The sequence below is a fragment of the Ailuropoda melanoleuca genome, chromosome 15, assembly GCF_002007445.2.
Source record: "Ailuropoda melanoleuca isolate Jingjing chromosome 15, ASM200744v2, whole genome shotgun sequence".
Lineage (NCBI taxonomy): Eukaryota > Metazoa > Chordata > Mammalia > Carnivora > Ursidae > Ailuropoda > Ailuropoda melanoleuca.
The window spans coordinates 87,163,231-87,180,839 of NC_048232.1; the positions used below are offsets into that span (position 1 = coordinate 87,163,231).

The following is a 17,609-nucleotide window of genomic DNA, read 5'->3' on the forward strand; positions in this document are numbered from 1 at the left end:
AAAACCATTAGGAAATCTTTTTTCCCTAAATGTAGGCTCTATGGTATAAAAACTATTCTGTGGTATATTTAAATATTCAGTATCACAGTGAATTAGTCCTAACAGAAATCTTTCGATTACCTTCAAATCGTCTCTTAGAGAGCTGTAGTCTACCTCGATGGCTTCTTCTTTCTCATAGATGTCAACTGTCGCCTGGGTACTTTCTGCTTCAGTTCCCAACTGAAACACAAATGAAGCCCTTTCTTTGTCATATGAAGCGGTGATCTCCTCCATCTGCCCAGGCCCTCCAGTCGTCCCACCTCACTCCTTACTGGGGCCTACAAGGCCATGATGATCGGCAACAAGATCCCCAGGTACTTCCACGGGCACAGTATGAGGTCAGAACAGTGATCTAGTGTATAGTAAGTCTCTCCCACAACAGAGGAGTCTTCTACAAGAACCCTTGTGAGTCTTACCTGGCAAGTCTAGGTCACGTACCCTCAGTGTTTTGGTGGTTTGTTTTTTTTTTAAGATTTTATTTGAGAAAGAGTGAGAGAGAAAGAGAGCACATGAGTGCGGGGGCTGGGGAGGAGCAGAGAGTGAGGAAGAAGCAGGCTCCCCGCGGAACAAGGAGCCTGATGCAGGACGTGATCCCAGGACCCCAGGATCATGACCTGAGCTGAAGGCAGATGCTTAACTGATGAGCCACCCGGGCATCCTTTATATTGCCTTTTAAACAGACATTCTGTTTCTTTCTATAGTATAATAACTATTGTTTTTCTGCTCCCATCTATTTCTGCTGTTGACAGACCCCTCCCTTCTCTCTCTGCACCTACAAAAGTGGACCCATGACCCTGAGTTCTTCCCCAGGATTCTCCTAACAGCGCAGGGGAGAGTTCTCTTTCCCCTCTGGTCAGAGCGAGTGGTTATAGCTACAGCCTTGTGGGGAAAGCCAGTTTGAGAGAATGAAGCCAATATATACTGAGCCAGAAAGACTTCTTGACAGTGAACTGTCAGAACCACCCCCTACCCAGCCCTATCCGTTTACCCCCTTTAGAGCCATCCAAGTTGGGTTTATGTCACCTGTGGTCAGGAAAGGGGTTTCTCCTTTCATTACCCTGTCTGGAATGTGACCTCTGCTACAATTGAGAATGTAGACAAAGACATTTTGAGTATAAGGTTATGAGATCTGGTCAATGTTGGCAAGAGAAGAGTTTTATAGGTGCTCCACTCTGAAGAATCCAAAGGACTCAAGGCGCTTCTGGGGTGGAGGATGGATGGAACAGAATAGCTGTCTGACTGCTGGGGCAGAGCAGACAGGGGAGGAGGGATGTGGAGGGAAGACCCTGGGGCAGAGCTCAGAGATGACCTGAGAGGCAGCACCAACAATTCTCGTCACCGTCCTGTGGATGAGCTAACGGGAAGATGGTCTTTCTACAGTGCACAGCAGCCACTTCCCCAACGTCACCCCCAAAGCTCACTGACGCCAACAGCTCGAATTCTCTGCTTCCTCTCGGGCATCTAAGTGGCGCTAAAAGGACGTGGATTAGCAAGAGACATAAGAGAAGTGCACGAAATGCCCAGTCCTCTGCCATGATGATTGTGCTGCCCTTTTTCCTTCCTCATGGAGGAAGCGTCTGCAGAGCTGGGACGTCACTAGGCAGCTGGAGGGCACCCCACGACTTCTTTTGAAACCCTGGCGGTAGGTACCTCCACTTCAATGATGTCGTCCAGTGACCCCGACAGGAGGAGTATTGCAATGTCCTGAACTTTGCAGTCAAGCAGCAGATTATGCTTCTCTAGCCGTTTCTGTTCCAGAGAAGTCTGAATGATTACAACTTCTTTTTGCCATTTTCCCACGTCCCTGTAAATACACAGATATGAAAAGTGATATTTTACTCCTTATGTGAAGTTGCACCAAGGAAGAAAAACGAATGTGTTATAAATAAACTTACATGGAAAAAAGATTTTTTTTCCTATGAGTGCTGTAAGTCCTAGAGTTACCTCACTGATGCTTGTAATACAAACTTCAACACTCTTGAGAAAGGCCGTGAATGTGATTAGTTAATCCAAGGGAGGATTTTTAAATAATAAACATAATTAATCAGTCTAGCTTTGTTTCTTACTTTGTTTTAAAATCTGTATAATTTTTCAAGCTGCATTTCTCCCTCAATATAAGTTCTATACTTTAGAACCTCGAAACAAGAGAAACAAACTTTTAATAAGAGAACTATCTTACCAATTAAGTCATTACACATCTAATGATCTCAAGTTTTCTTTTTACTACAGCCACTATTAATATAATACCCTCTATCTTAAATGAGGGCTTGGGGGTTTTACCAGTTAATGTCGGATTTTAAAGAGGACCCAAAACAGGACCAAAAAATAAAATAAATTAAGAATTATATGGTTTTCAAAAATATAATGAACAGAAACGTAGTTCTGTTTATACCAAATACAAGAGTGAAAAAAACTCTGGGGTAAATGAACTTCAATTCCACTCAAAAATCTTAGACAAAGAACTTTTGGCTCTATCTTGAGATGCTGAAAGTCTTTAACCAGTGAGGAAAACCACGAAATGCCAACAGCTGACCAAACCAGAGCACATTTCATCTGATCGCTTATGGTCATGTCAATCATGCAGGAAAGCAGAGGCCACTGTGGCACAGCCGATCGGCTGATTCCAAGTCCCCATCATGACAGACAAAGCCCCACCAGGCTTTGTCCCACAAGCGGACTAGAGAGGGGCCTGGCACAACAGTGTCAGAGGGATTTAGAGTAAGGGACTCTTCATACAGGTCCACGTTTTCATCTGCCGAAGAGAACTATTCACTCTGAACAACTAACTGCCTCTTTTAGTTTTCCCCCAAATGAGAACACTTGAAAGGTGTGGTAAGGGCCTAAAAGCTCTAAGGGTAGATATTCAAATAACAAAACCCAATGATAAATTTCAAATTGGTAATAAGTTTTAAAATTCTGGTTATGGTCCTTCAAACTGATAAACCTAATTACCTGTCAATAGCCAAAAATTTCTTGCGTTCTTCTTCCAGTTGAGCTTGGACCTTCTCAGCGTTGGCAGTCTGAGTGACAAACACATCCTTAAGTTGCTGCCGCTTCGCCATGAGCTCATCCACAATTCGCAGACAATTTTCTTCAGCCTGAATGAAGATGATTTGCATTGTGGATTCACCATCTTTTACATTAATAAGGTCAACAGGTCATCTTGTTGTGAAGAAACCAAGCCAGTGATTCTGGGACAAACCCTTACTCTGTGTGCTGCCTGAACCTCCATCCCAGCATGTGACCCACTCGGTTCTACACTTCTTGGAAATTCCAGTGCTTTTATCCTTCACTGTGGTTTCATTCCTCAGCTTGCTGCCTCTGACTTCTGTTCCCATTGTCCAATGAAAATGCTTTTGCTACTATGACCTAGTAATTGGTAATTTGACAACTGTCCGCACTTCCTCCTCCCCGGAGCAGTGGAGTTTCTGGCTCTATCTTTGTAACCCACGTGACCACAACTTGCAGAGTTCCACCCTTGCCTCACTGCTCTGAACGGTCCTCCACTCTGCCCAAGAGTCTCAACCACTCGCATACGGTTTCGGTTCACTCCCATAAACCAGCCCAGGCTCCTCCCGCCATCTATGTGCTATTCCCTGCCAGAGATGGCTGCCTAGTTGTCACCCAGGCAACTCAAGCTCCATGGGTCCAGGATGTTTTCCCCTTACTTTGCTCCTCTAACCACCAATCACCCAAACGAGAACTCGGGAGTCATCAGTGGCATCCCCCAACCTTCCGCTCCCACGTCAACAACTAGTAATTCATGAAACTGCTGCTTTGACTTCCAGTATTTCCCAAATCTGCCCTCCACCCTTTCTGTCACTAGGAGGACACTTCAGGAGCTCAACCCGTGTTTACTCATGGAGGAAGTCATCATTTCAGTGACGGGGCACCTCAGCCACCTGTTCTTAGTTACCTGCTTTAGGTCATCAATGTCCTCTCTGCCTTTCTGGATGGTTGCTTTTAACGTATTGATCTTACTCAGTCTCTTCTTCAGCTGATTGCGACTATATTCGAGTTGAACATTAAGCCGAGTCTTTTGTTTCTCAAATTCTAATCTAGTATAATAGAGCCAAGCGTTACAAGTGGTAAAGAGTCTTTTAATTCTTTACTTTTTAGTTGTTATTATGGAAATAAGAAATAACATAGGAGAAATACTATAAGGATTTCAGTTCACGGTCAATCCTGTTCCAGCTATAGCTGCACTCGTGACTTGGCTCCACCGACGGGCTGTCTGAAGCACATTTCAGACATCATGTAACTTCATCTGTAAATATCTTAGTCTGTATCTCTGGAAATGAAGTGACCATTGACACAAAACCACAAGCTACTATAGATACAAATGATGACAATTCCTTAATATTAGATTGCTCTCACTGACAGATTTCCTGAGTCTCATTAAAAAAAAAAACATTAAAATTAGTTTGTTTGAATCAGAATCCATACATTGCATACGGATATATGTCTCTTCAATCGTCTGTTACTGTGGGCTCCCTCCCCTCCTCTTTAAGTCACTATGTATGTGCTTATTCTCAGTCAGTCTTTCCAAATGGCTGGTCACCCACAAACTCCAACTTGGGAACCGAAGAGCCTGTTCTTTCCTGAAGCTCCCTGCTCCTTTGCCAGCCTCACAAACTCCTCATAAACAACTCCAAGACCAACTTAGCTCATCCTCCCCGGCCTCTCTCCCGCACACACCCTGCTAACAGGATCACTCAAGCCAGACAGATTTTCATGCACTAACTGTTATCAGAGACCCTGCGAGATACTGCTGATACAAAGACCACGACGAGAACAGTAATGATAAAAACAAAGAGTGACGTTCAGTGAGAGGTCACTGTGTGCCAGAGTGCTACACATGCTTTTACATGAATTAACTCACTTTGGTTGCGGGACTCTCTCAGTGGCTAAGGCCACTGTCCCTATTTATGAGGAAGCTGAGCAGACAAGGCATGGAGTCAAGTCTCTTGCCCAAGGCTACCCCATGAGGAAGTGATGGAGCGGGCATGACACACTCAGAGTCCCTGCTCTTAACCACTGCGCACGGTGTCTGCAGGAGGGGTTACCAACAAACCCTTGATGGATTTATTCCTGCTGCAGGAGGCAGACATGCAGACTATCTACGAGGGGAACACTTCTTCACTTGGCTCCGGAACACCGTACCACTCTGGCTTTCCTGTCCCCTCACTGGCTGCTCCTTTGGTGGCTCCTGATGATCTTACCCAGGCACATGGCTTTAAGTACCATCTGCATACAAACAATCCCAGAATTGATATCTCCACCAGGACGTTTCCCATGAACTCCTAATTTGTACATTCAGCTGCCGCCTCCACATCTCCAATCGGATGTCAAAGGCATCCCAGGACACATAATGGATAAGGTACTAGAAGTAGTAAGAGGTTTTAGCAAACTTATGTTAGATCAAGCTAAAATTTGATAGCATTTTTCTACATCAGTAGAAACCAATTAGAAAAATATTATAAAAATAAACACTACTCATAAGAGAAAAAAACCTATAAAATATCTAGGAAGTAACAAGATCACACAAGATCTTTATGGAAAAAACCTTTAAAATTCTCATAAAGGATATAGATGATTAGAATACATAGGGATGCCTGGGTGGCTCAGTCAGTTAAACATCTGCCTTTGGCTCAGGTCATGATCCCAGGGTCCTCGGATTGAGCCATACATCGGCTCCTTGCTCAGCAAGGAGCCTGCTTCTCCCTCTGCCTGCTGCTCCCCCTCTCTGACAAAGAAATAAAATCTTTAAAAAAATTATGTGAATTAAAAAAAAAAGAATAATGAAGAGACATATCATGTTCTTAGGTTAGAGGACTTGATATTTTGAAGACGTTCTCCCCAAACAAATCTATAAATCTGATGCAATCTCAATCAGAATTCCAGTTGGATTTTTATGAGAAACTCAATAAACAGTAATAGGCATAATTCTTCACAAAGAAAATCTACCAAAGTTTAAAGTAGACTTCAGAAAAAAGAATATGACAGGAGGATAAAGGGGACAATTCACAGTGATAAAGGGACTAATTCAGCAAAAAGACACAATGTTTCCAAATTATGTATGGACCTAATCACAAGGCTATAAAATAAATGAAGTAAAAAACTGACAGAACTGGAAGAAGAAACTGACAGATACAAAAGTATACTTGGAAATGTCAACACTCCTCTCAGCATTTGCTGAACAACTACGCAGAGGACCAGTAAGCACAGAGAGGACTTGAGTGACACCAACCAACTGGATTTAACTGACACCCAAAGAATACTCCATCCAACAGCAGGTATCTATTAACACATTTCTAAATGCCCCATGGGTCACTGAAAGAAATCACAAAATATTTAAGAATATTTTGAATGGAATAAAAATGAAAATACAACATACCAGAAGTAGTAGGATGCTGCTTAAGTGGTAATTACAAGGAAATATATACTTTAAAATGCTTATATTAGAAAAGAATTAAACCAAAATAAGTAGAAGGAAGAAAATAATAAAGGTAAGAGCAGAGATCAATAACACAGAGACAGACAAACCACAGAGAAAATCAATGAAGCCAAGAGCTGCTCTGAGAAAGGATCAATAACAAATTAATAAAATGAATACCTCTCTAGCTAGGCATCAATAAGAAAAGAAAGAAGATAAATCAACAATATCAGAAATGAAAGAAAGGGCATCAGTATAGATCCTACAGACATTAAAAAGGATAAAAAGCAAATATTAAAAACTTTATGTTAATAAATTTGACAACTTGGATGAAATACATAACTTCTTTGAAAGACACAAACTACTAAAACTCACTCAAGAAAAAGATATCCCGAATAGCCCTTTATCTATTAAGGGAACTGAATTTGTAACTAAAAACCTTCCCACAAAGAAAGGTGGGTGTCCCCAATGGCTTCACTGGCAAATTTTACCAAACTTTTGAGAGAAGTAATACATTTCTGTAAAAATCCTTCCAGAAAACACAAGAGGAGACAACAACTCTTGAATCATTTTATGGGCCTGGCATTACCCTGATCAAAAACGTGATAAAGATATGGCAAGGGGCGCCTGGGTAGCGCAGTCGTTAAGCGTCTGTCTTCAGCTCAGGGCGTGATCCCGGCGTTATGGGATCGAGCCCCACATCAGGCTCCTCCGCTATGAGCCTGCTTCTTCCTCTCCCACTCCCCCTGCTTGTGTTCCCTCTCTCGCTGGCTGTCTCTCTCTCTGTCAATAAATAAATAAAATCTTTAAAAAAAAGAGATATGGCAAGAAAAGAAAACTATACATCAGTACACTCATGGATGTAGATGCAAAAATCCTTAATGAAATTTTAGCAAATGAAATCCAAAAATATTTGAAAAGGATAATACAATATGACTGAGTGGGGTTTATCCTGGGTATATAAAGTTGGTTTCACATCAATCAATATAATTTACCATATTAATTTAAAAAACCACAACCATACAATCACTCAAAAAAATGGCAGAAAAAGTATTTGACAGAATTCAATATTCATGTATAAAAAATTTCAGCAAACTAGAAATAAAAAGGAACTAACTCAGCCTGCTAAAGGGCACCCTAAAGTTAAAACCATACTTAACTGTGACAGACTGCTGTGCCCCAAAGATTGGGAACAAGGCAGGATGTCCACTTTTACCATGTTTATTTATTTGACATTGTACTGGAGGTCCTAGCTAGTGCAATAAGACAAGAAAAAGTAATAAAAGGTACACTCATTGGAAAAGAATAAAATTTTCTTCACTGAAATACAATCACCTATTTAAGAAATCCGAAGGAATCTAAACAAAAGCTCCTAGAACTAATAAGTGCAACAAAATTCCAGGATACAAGGTCAATTTATAAAAACCAATCTTGGGTACCTGGGTGGCTCAGTGTGTTAAGCGTCTGCCTCTGGCTCAGATCATGATCTCAGGGTCCTGGGATCAAGCTCCACATTGGGCTCCCTGCTCAGCAGGAAGCTTGCTTCTCCCTCTCCCTCTGCCTGCCACTCCCCTTGCTTGTGCTCTCTCTATATATATTAAAAAATAAATAAAATCTTAAAAAAATAAAAATAAAAACCAATCTTTAGGCGAGCCTGGGTAGCTCAGTTTGCTGAGCATCTCTTGATTTCAGTTCAGGTCATGATCTCAGGGTTGTGAAACTGAGCCCCATGTCATGCTCTGCGCTCAGTGCAGAGTCTGCTAGAGATTCTCTCTCTCCCTCTGCCTCTCACTCCATTCTTCTAAATAAATAAATCTTTTAAAAAACCAGACCAATTTTATTTCAATATACTAGCAACAATCTATTTGAAACTGATAATTAAAAACAATTCTATTTATATATAATAACATAAAGATATAAGATACTTAGAATAAACTGAACAAAATATAAGACCTGTACACTGAACATTAAAGAACACTAATGAGAGAAATTAAGGAAGATCTACATAAAAAAGACAGACCCCATGTTCATGTATTAGTATTGTTAAAATGTCAATTCTTCCCAAATTGATTTATAGATTCAACACAGTCCCAATCAAAATCCCAGACTTTTAAAAGCATTTGAAAAGCTGATCCTAAAATGTACATGGAAATGCAAAGGACATAGAATAGGCAGGGGCTTGACCTTCCTTATCCACTGTTGCAGTCTCAGTGCCTAGAAGGGCGCCTGGGTCATGGCAGGCTTACAGTAAACAGGTGTTGAATGAATGAATGGACCATGAGAGAATCAGAATAAAATTAAAGGAAATGGGCCAAAATATTAATAGTTTTTATTTCTGGGCAATGGGATAATGACTGATTTTTTAAAAAAGTTTTCTCTATGTTCTCCAAGAGGCACATACTACATTTTGTATTTAAAAATTATACTTGATTATAAACCCATAGTTGGGGCTCCTGGGTGGCTCAGTCAGTTGAGCATCCAACTCTTGATTTCAGCTCAGGTTGTGATCTCAGGGTCATGAGATTAGCCCCACATCACGGTCTGTGCTGGGCATGAAGCCTGCTTGAGATTCTCTGTCTCTCTTTCCCTCTGCTCCTGCACCCCTGCCCCCCTTCTCTAAATAAATAAAAAGAAAAACCCACAGCTAAGATTATACTCAATGGGAGAAAACTGAGAGCTTTTCCTCTAAGGTCAGGAATAAACAAGGATGTCCACTCTCAACACTTTTATTCAACATGATACTCGAAGTCCTAGCTACAGCAATCAGACAAGAAAAAGACATTAAAAAAAAAGAAAAAGACATAAAACGCATCCAAATTGGTAATGAAGAGGTAAAACTTTCACTATTTGCAGATGACATGATACTATCTATAGAAAACCCTGAAGACACCACCAAAAAACTACTAAAACTAATAAATGAATTCAGTAAAGGTCACAGGATACAAAATCAATCTACAGAAATCCATTGCATTTCTATATACTAATAATGAAAGCAACAGAAAGAGAAATTAAGACAACAATCCCATTTACAATTACACCAAAAATAATAAAATACCTAGGAATAAGGTTAACCAAAGAGGTGAAAAGACCTATACTCTGGAAACTATAAAACACTGATGAAAGAAACTGAAGAAGACACAAAGAAATGGAAAGACATTCCATGCTCATGGACTGGAAGAATAAATAATGTCAAAATGTCTATACTACCCAAAGCAATCTACAGATTTAATGCAATTCTATCAAAATACCAATAGCATCTTCCACAAAACTAGAACAATCCTAAAATTTGTATGGAACCACAAAAGACCCCTAAAAGCCAAAGCAATCCTGAAAAAGCAAAAGGAAACTGGAGATATCACAATTCCAGACTTCAAATTATACTACAGAGCTGTAGTAATTAAAACAGTATGGTACTGGCACAAAAATAGACACACAGATCAAAAGAACAGAACAGAAACTCCAGAAATAAACCCACAATTATACGGTCAATCTTCAACAAAGAATATGCAGTGGGAAAAAGACAGTCTCTTCAACAAATGGTGTTGGGAAAACTGGACAACAACATGCAAAAGAATGAAACTGGACCACTTTTTTGACACTCTTCACAAAGAAACTCAAAATGAATTAAGGACCTAAATGTGAGACCTGAAACCATAAAAATCCTAGAACAGAGCACAGGCAGTAATGTCTCTGATGTTGGTCATAGCAACTTTTTCCTAGATAGGTCCCATGAGGCAAGGGAGACAAAAGCAAAAATAAACTATTAGGACTACATCAAAATGAAAACCCGCTGCACAGCAAAGGAAACAATCAACAAAGCTAAAAGACAACCCACTAGTTGGGAGAAGATATTTGCAAATGACATATCCAATAAAGAATAGTATCTAAAATATATAAAGAACTTACACAACTCAACACCCCAAAATCAAATAATCCAATTAAAAATGGGCAGAGGCACCTGGGTGGCTCAGTCAGTCAAGCATCTGCCTTTGGCTCAGGTCATGATCTTAGGGTCCTGGGATCAAGCCCTGCATCAGGCTTTGTGCTCAGCGGGGAGTCTGTTTCTTCCTTGCCTTCTGCCCTGTCCCCCACCCCCGGCTCATGTTCTCTCTCAAATAAATAAAAAACCTAAAAAAATAAAAACTGGGCAGAAGACATGAACAGACATTTCTCCAAAGAAGACATACAGATGGCTAACAGACACATGAAGAGATGCTCAGCATCACTCATCATCATTCAAATACAAATCACAGTGAGATATTACCTCACACCTGTCAGAATGGCTAAAATCAAACACAAGAAACAAGAGGTGTTGGCAAGGATGTGGAGAAAGGGGAACCCTTGTGCACTGTTGGTGGGAATGCAAACTGGTGCAGCCCCTGTGGAAAAAAGAATAGAGGTTCCTCAGAAAGTTAAAAATAGAGCTACCCTATAATCCAATAATCACACTACTGGGTATTTACCCAAAGAATACGAAAATACTAATTCAAAGGGATACGTGCATCTTATGTTTATAGCAGCATTACCAACAACAGCCAAACTATGGAAGCAGCCCAAGTGTCCACTGATTGATGAACGGATAAAGAAGATGTGGTATATATACAATGGAATACTATTCAGCCATAAAATAGAATGAAATCTTGCCATTTGCAACAACACGGATGGAGCTAGAGAGTATTATGCTAAGTGAAGTAAGTCAGTCAGAGAAAGACAAATATCATATGATTTCACGCCTCTGTGGAACTTAAAAAACAAAACAAATGGATAAAGGGGAAAACCAGGAGAGACAAACCAAAAAACAGACTCTTAACTATAGAGAACAAATAGTTGTGACAGGGGAGGTGGGGGGGGGGGAATGTGTGAAAGAGGTAAAGGGGATTAAGAGTATAGTTATCTTGATGAGCATGGTGTAACACATGGAACTGTTGAACGACTATATTGTACACCTGAAATTAATATAACACTGTATGTTAAATATATTGGAAATAGAAGTAAAAACATAAGAATAAAAATTATATTTGATTTTTGTGTCTATATGAGATAACAGATGTTAACTAAACTTATGCAGTAATCATTTACAAAACATGTAAGTCAAACCCTTATGCTGTACACCTTCAACAATGATGTATGTCAATTACATCTCAATAAAACTGAAAGAGAAATGCCTAATACAAAATAAACCAATCATCTAGATACGTATAAGTACAGTAGAGTCTAGATCTTAAATAATCTGCAGTCATAAATGCTTTGTTTCCTGTTCCTGCATGACTGACTCCTTTTAAATACAAAATGACTATACCTTGGGCAAAGGGACTGTCCTTTGACCTACAATACAACCTTGTCATCATCACTGTTGTACCCTTAAATTCAGAATTTATAGTCATAATGCCAATGCAATTATATTCAAATAGATAATACATGGATGTGGTACAAAGTTAAAAAGATGTTAAGAATACACAAAAAGTCGGGGCGCCTGGGTGGCTCAGTCGGGGCCGCCTGGGTGGCTCAGTTGTTAAACGTCTGCTTTCGGCTCAGGGAGTGATCCTGGCGTTATGGGATCGAGCCCCACATCAGGCTCCTCCGCTGGGAGCCTGTTTCTTCCTCTCCCACTCCCCCTGCTTGTGTTCCCTCTCTCTTTGGCTGTCTCTCTCTCTGTCAAATAAATAAATAAAATCTTAAAAAAAAAAAAAGAATACACAAAAAGTAAAGTATCTCTATCCCACCCTCTCAATCTCCTCAGAGGCAACCAGTCTTAATGATCTCTGAACACATATATGTACATATATTTTCCCCCAGAATGTCATTTGTCTTACTTTTCTTCATGGTGCTGTTGCTAGCAAAACATGTTATTTCTACACATTCGTATTTTATCTTTTCTTTTACAGCTTCCAGCATTTATGTCATACTGAAAGACCTTCTCTAAGATTATTTTTAAAAATTCTCTTATGAGTGATTCTAGTATTCTTTTTTTTTTAAGATTTTATTTATTTATTTGACAGAGAGAGACACCCAGCGAGAGAGGGAACACAAGCAGAGGGAGTGGGAGAGGAAGAAGCAGGCTCACAGCGGAAGAGCCTGATGTGGGGCTTGATCCCACAATGCCGGGATCACGCCCTGAGCCGAAGGCAGATGCTTAACCGCTGTGCCACCCAGGCGCCCCTAATTCTAGTATTCTTATGCCTTCATTTTATTTTTTGAAATCTTCAATTCAGCTGGCATTAATCTGAGTCTAAGGAATGAGACATGGATCCAAGTAGGTTTTTTTCCAGGTTGTAAACACATGTGTCCCAACATGATTTACTGATAGGTATATTATTTTCTCCACTGATATGAAATGCCGGCTTTATATTAACTTGAATTTCCCTTATAGATCTAAGTATATTTCTGGACTCCATGTGTGAGCAAGCACCTTAAGATTTTAATTAACCAACTTTATACATGTATTAAAATCCGGGAGTTCTAGTCCTTTCTCATTACCTTTTTCTTAGCTAGTTCTGAATGTGAACTCTAGAATCAGCTTATCTAAAAAAATCCTCATACATGTATTGAGATGATACGTAAATAAGAGATTAAATTAGGGAAAACCAACTTCTTTATAATATTGAGTCTTCCTATGAAAAAACTAGTACGCCTTTCCTTTTTGTTCAAGATGATTATCTCTCTATCTTGTTTAAAATATTATAGAATTTTTTTATTAAGTAAACTCTATCCTCAATGTGGGGCTCAAATTTACAACCCCGAGATCAAACATCTCATGCTTCACCAACTGAGCCAGCTGGGCACTCCTGAAAGTTTCTTTATATACTTTCACATTTAGTAAGTTTATTCCTAAGTACTAAGTATTTTACCTTTTTCATCGCTTAATAATTGAGATATTTTCTCCCTACATATTGTCTCGCTAGTAGTTTCTATATAAAAAGTCTAAAAATTTTTAAATTAACTTTTATAACAATTTTTAAAGTTTTCATATTAATATTTGTATCCAGCCACATTACTGAATTCTTTTTTGTTTCTAACAGTTTTCTAGGAATTTCAGTTTCTAATTTGTTTTCTAGGAATTTCTAGATATATATCATATAACCCCACAAATAGTGGAAATTTTATTTCCTCGTTTGCAAATGTTTATACCTTATTTATATTTCTTTTTTTTTTTTTTTTTTTTTTTTTTTTTTTTTTAAATTTTTTTTTTTTTTTTTAAAAGGAAAAAAAANACAGAGACAGCCAGTGAGAGAGGGAACACAGCAGGGGAGAGGGAGAGGAAGAAGCAGGCTCCCAACCGAGGAGCCTGATGTGGGACTCGATCCCGCAACGCTGGGATCACGCCCTGAGCCGAAGGCAGACGCTTAACGACTGCGCTACCCAGGCGCCCCTATACCTTATTTATATTTCTTATCTAACTCCATGGACTAGGATTTCCAGAAGAGAGTTAGGTAATGGTGGTGATACAGAATATTCTTCCCATTTCTAACTTTACTAGGGACACTTCTAGTGTTACTCCATGAAAACATGACGCTGATTTAGAATAAAGTGTATTTTATCTAAAACTAATGATGTACTCTATGTTGGCTAAATGAATTTAAATACAAAATTTTTAAAAAGAATAAGGTGTATTTTCTCATATCACAGATAGTTACTCACAGTTTAGGATTTTAAAATCAAGAATGGATGCTGAATTCTGTCAGGTGCCTTCTTCATCTTCTCTAGAGTTGACTGCGTGATTTTTTTCTTCTTTGATCATTAATATGGCAAATTACAGCAAAGATTCCTGTTACTGAACCACCCTTTTATTTCTGGAACGAAGTCTGCGCTGGATAATGGTGTATTGTTTTGTTGTGTTGTTGCACTGCTTGTTTCTAAGTAACATTATTTTATTTGGCTATTTATAGGTAGGAATGATTCAGAGTTTCTTACGGAATGTGTACATACCTTTTTTTGGATTTCTGCACCAGTATTATTAAATATTATTATTCATTTCATAAAAAGATATTTCTTCCTCTTCTATACTACAAATATTGAACATTTGTTTAAATGTTAAATGTTGAAGTTACTTGTGCCTTTAAAGTTTACTGGGATGATTCACCTGTGAAATCATATGTGCCTGGTGAGTCTGGGGAGAGAGTGCTGGGCAGGAGGCTTTTTTATGTTCTTTTCCTATGGTAACTGGCCTCCTTACATTTTTCTTCTTGGGAATATGTTACTTCCTGAAGATTATCAATTTTACCCACATACATGGATATTTACAGAGAAATAATCAAATTATTGTTTTACTCTTTTTTAGATAACTGTTATGTGTTTAATTATGTCCCCATTCTCTTATTTTGTATATTTATACTTTTTCTCTTTAAAAAATTATGGAATAAAAGAATTGTATCTCTTTATAAGAATATAAATGTTTACTAGCTATTTCTTGATGAACTGAAATAAAGACTCACTCAGGCACAATTCCCTTAAATTAAGAAATAACAATTACGGGGAGCCTGGGTGGCTCAGTTGGTTAACCATCCAACTCTTGGTTTCGGCTCAGGTCATGATCTCATGGATCATGAGATCGCATGCTGCATTGGGCTCTGCACTCAGCAGGGAGACTGCTTGAAGATTCTCTCCCTCTGGCCCTCCCCCCACTCTCTAAAATGGATAAACAAATCTCTAAAAAAAAAAAAAGAAATAATAGTTACATTCATATATGTGTAAGTTACTTACTAACATCTTCTAATAAAAATACCTTTTCTGATCAATTTCTTGTTGCTGTTTAACATGTTTCTTCTCAAATTCACGAATATTTTCCACACCAATTTCTTCACAGAAGTGTTGGAAAATCTCATCTTCCACCTTTTAAATTATTTCAAAACAACTGGTTTAATATTTTAAGAAAGTATACAGACAATGCTTAAACCTAAATTCTTCCCACCAAGAATTTCCTGTATTAGTCCAAAAACTAATCCAAAAAGCATTATCGTACTCCAAGGAACCAGTATTTTTTTTCTCTAATTCTTCAAACTACTCACTCTATTTTCAAATTTCTTACTCTAAAAACTAAATAAGAAAGCTCATAATTGGCTTTATTAACTCTTTTGGCTTTATGAAGTGTTGGAAACAAAATTAGAACTATTTCCTTTACATTAGCCACAACAGAATATAACATTCTAATAAATAAATAAAATATTCTTTAGGTAGGAGTGATACCAGAGTCTCAAGCAATAGAAGACAAAAGGACTGGAGCATAGAATTAAGACTCAGAAAGATTTGGAAGAATTAGAATGAGCCAAATCCAACAAAACAACATTTAACCTCAATAGTTTTAAAGCCCTGCATTTATATACAATTATAGGATAAGAGAGAGCTGTTTTAAACAGCAGGACATGTTAAAAACTTTCAGATTTTAGTTAAATATAAATTAAATATGAATGGGACATGACTGATGCAGTGGTAAGTTACATTTTACATAACTAGATAACCAAAACTATGGAAAGTTGTAGTTCTATGTGTTGAGTCCCATGTACTCTGTACAGGTCAGACAGAATTTTGACATTCAACTTCGTTCTGGGCATTGACAAAAAACAGAGCACCCAGACGATGGTTGCCAGAGCTGGTCTTAAATCCATGATTAAAGCATTAGGGATACTTAACCTGGAAAAGAGATAATTAAGGAGCAACAGAAGTGTGGTTTCAAATCCTGTGAGACAAGGCAGAACTAAAGCAATGGGTGGAAGTTATTAAGTGATGGTGGGGCAGACAACTTTCTAAGGATTAGAGTGGATCAACAGAAGAATGAATCAAGCCAGAAAGTTCCGGTCATTTTATAAGCAGAGGCTAGATGACCAAATCTTTGTTGTCTCAGAGCCAAGCACTGTGCCTGGTAAATATAATAAATGTTCAAGGAATATTTACTGAGGGAATGAGTAACTTTAGAAGATAATCTGAAAGAAAGGTTCTTTCTTTCTGGTGTTAAGGACAGCAGGAGAAGAAAGAGGCTGTAATTTTTACAATAGGGAAGGAGATGCTGGAGAGCAGAAGAGTGTAACTATGCACTGGTCATTATCTCTTGAAAGGGGCAACAGTGGTTCTCCAAAGACACAAAGAAACTCATTTGGCAAAACAAAATCTAAGTACCTAACAAACTGCTTTAGTGTATATTCAAGAAGGCCTATATCGGGTATCTGGTCTAGAACTGTATTTTACATGTCAATCAGTAACAAATACACCATTCATGACCTTATCTATCTTTTCTTGAAATTCTTCAATTCTTTGTTGCCGTTCTTTGATTCCTTCACTCAACATAGTACACTGAGACTCAATATTTAGTAGTTCGCTTTGTAGCTGAGATTGTTCCTGATTACAAAAGAGAAAGATTTCTTTTTAACATAGCTATTTTACCCTTATACAGTGAAGCAAACATATGTGAAGGTATCTTTTAGAATAAAATGGGTATCCCATGGGGCACCTGGGTGGTTCAGATGGTTAAGTGTCTGCCTTTGGCTCAGGTCATGATCCCAGGGTCCTGGGATGGAGCCTAGCATGGGGGCGCCCTGCACAGCAGGGAGTCTGCTTCTCCCTCTCCCTCTGCCTCCCCTCCACTTGTGCTCTCTCTCTCTCTCAAATGAATAAATAAAATCTTTTAAAAAGGGGGGGAGAATCCCTGAGATGAGGTAAATGGAGGCACGGTTGTATGTCAAGATTAACAACCATAAAAATAAACTAGAATATAATCTCTATCGTGGGGTAAAGTGTAAAAATTACATGATGCTATGTAAATGTAATTCCTGAAATTCTCTGTCCTGGTTCTTATCTCCACCAAGTTTTCTGTAAGCCCGTATTACCCGGTAAAAAGCAGCAAGGTGCTTCTTTTTAATCATCTCTAGTTCACTTTGCGAATATTTGAGTCGGGTATGAGTTCCTTGTACTAGAGTCTGTATCTGTTTCAAATCTGCTTCCTTGCGAAGTATCTTCATTAAATCCTAAAAACGGAGGGAAAAAGAACATTTTAAAACAGAAGGGCACTTTCACTTTTTAAAGTGCTTGCGTGCGTCGTAAGTCATCCACACCTATCTTCCCCCTTCTGTTTTTTTTTTTTTAATTTTTTTTTATTATATTATGTTAGTCACCATACAGTACATCCCCGGATTCCGATGCAAAG

General features: G+C 38.7%; 1 protein-coding gene across 1 annotated transcript in view; it reads right to left on the minus strand.

The window, feature by feature from the left end:
- SMC1B (structural maintenance of chromosomes 1B) overlaps nt 1-17,609 on the minus strand; it is a 72,627-nt gene that overhangs the window by 9,745 nt on the left and 45,273 nt on the right. The window contains exons 13-19 of the mRNA XM_002922912.4: nt 17,293-17,430; nt 16,688-16,804; nt 15,198-15,304; nt 3,956-4,097; nt 2,992-3,137; nt 1,690-1,843; nt 121-219 (exon numbers count right to left, since the gene is read on the minus strand). Coding sequence (XP_002922958.1) covers nt 121-219; nt 1,690-1,843; nt 2,992-3,137; nt 3,956-4,097; nt 15,198-15,304; nt 16,688-16,804; nt 17,293-17,430 — 903 coding nt within the window. The remainder of the gene's footprint in view (nt 1-120; nt 220-1,689; nt 1,844-2,991; nt 3,138-3,955; nt 4,098-15,197; nt 15,305-16,687; nt 16,805-17,292; nt 17,431-17,609) is intronic.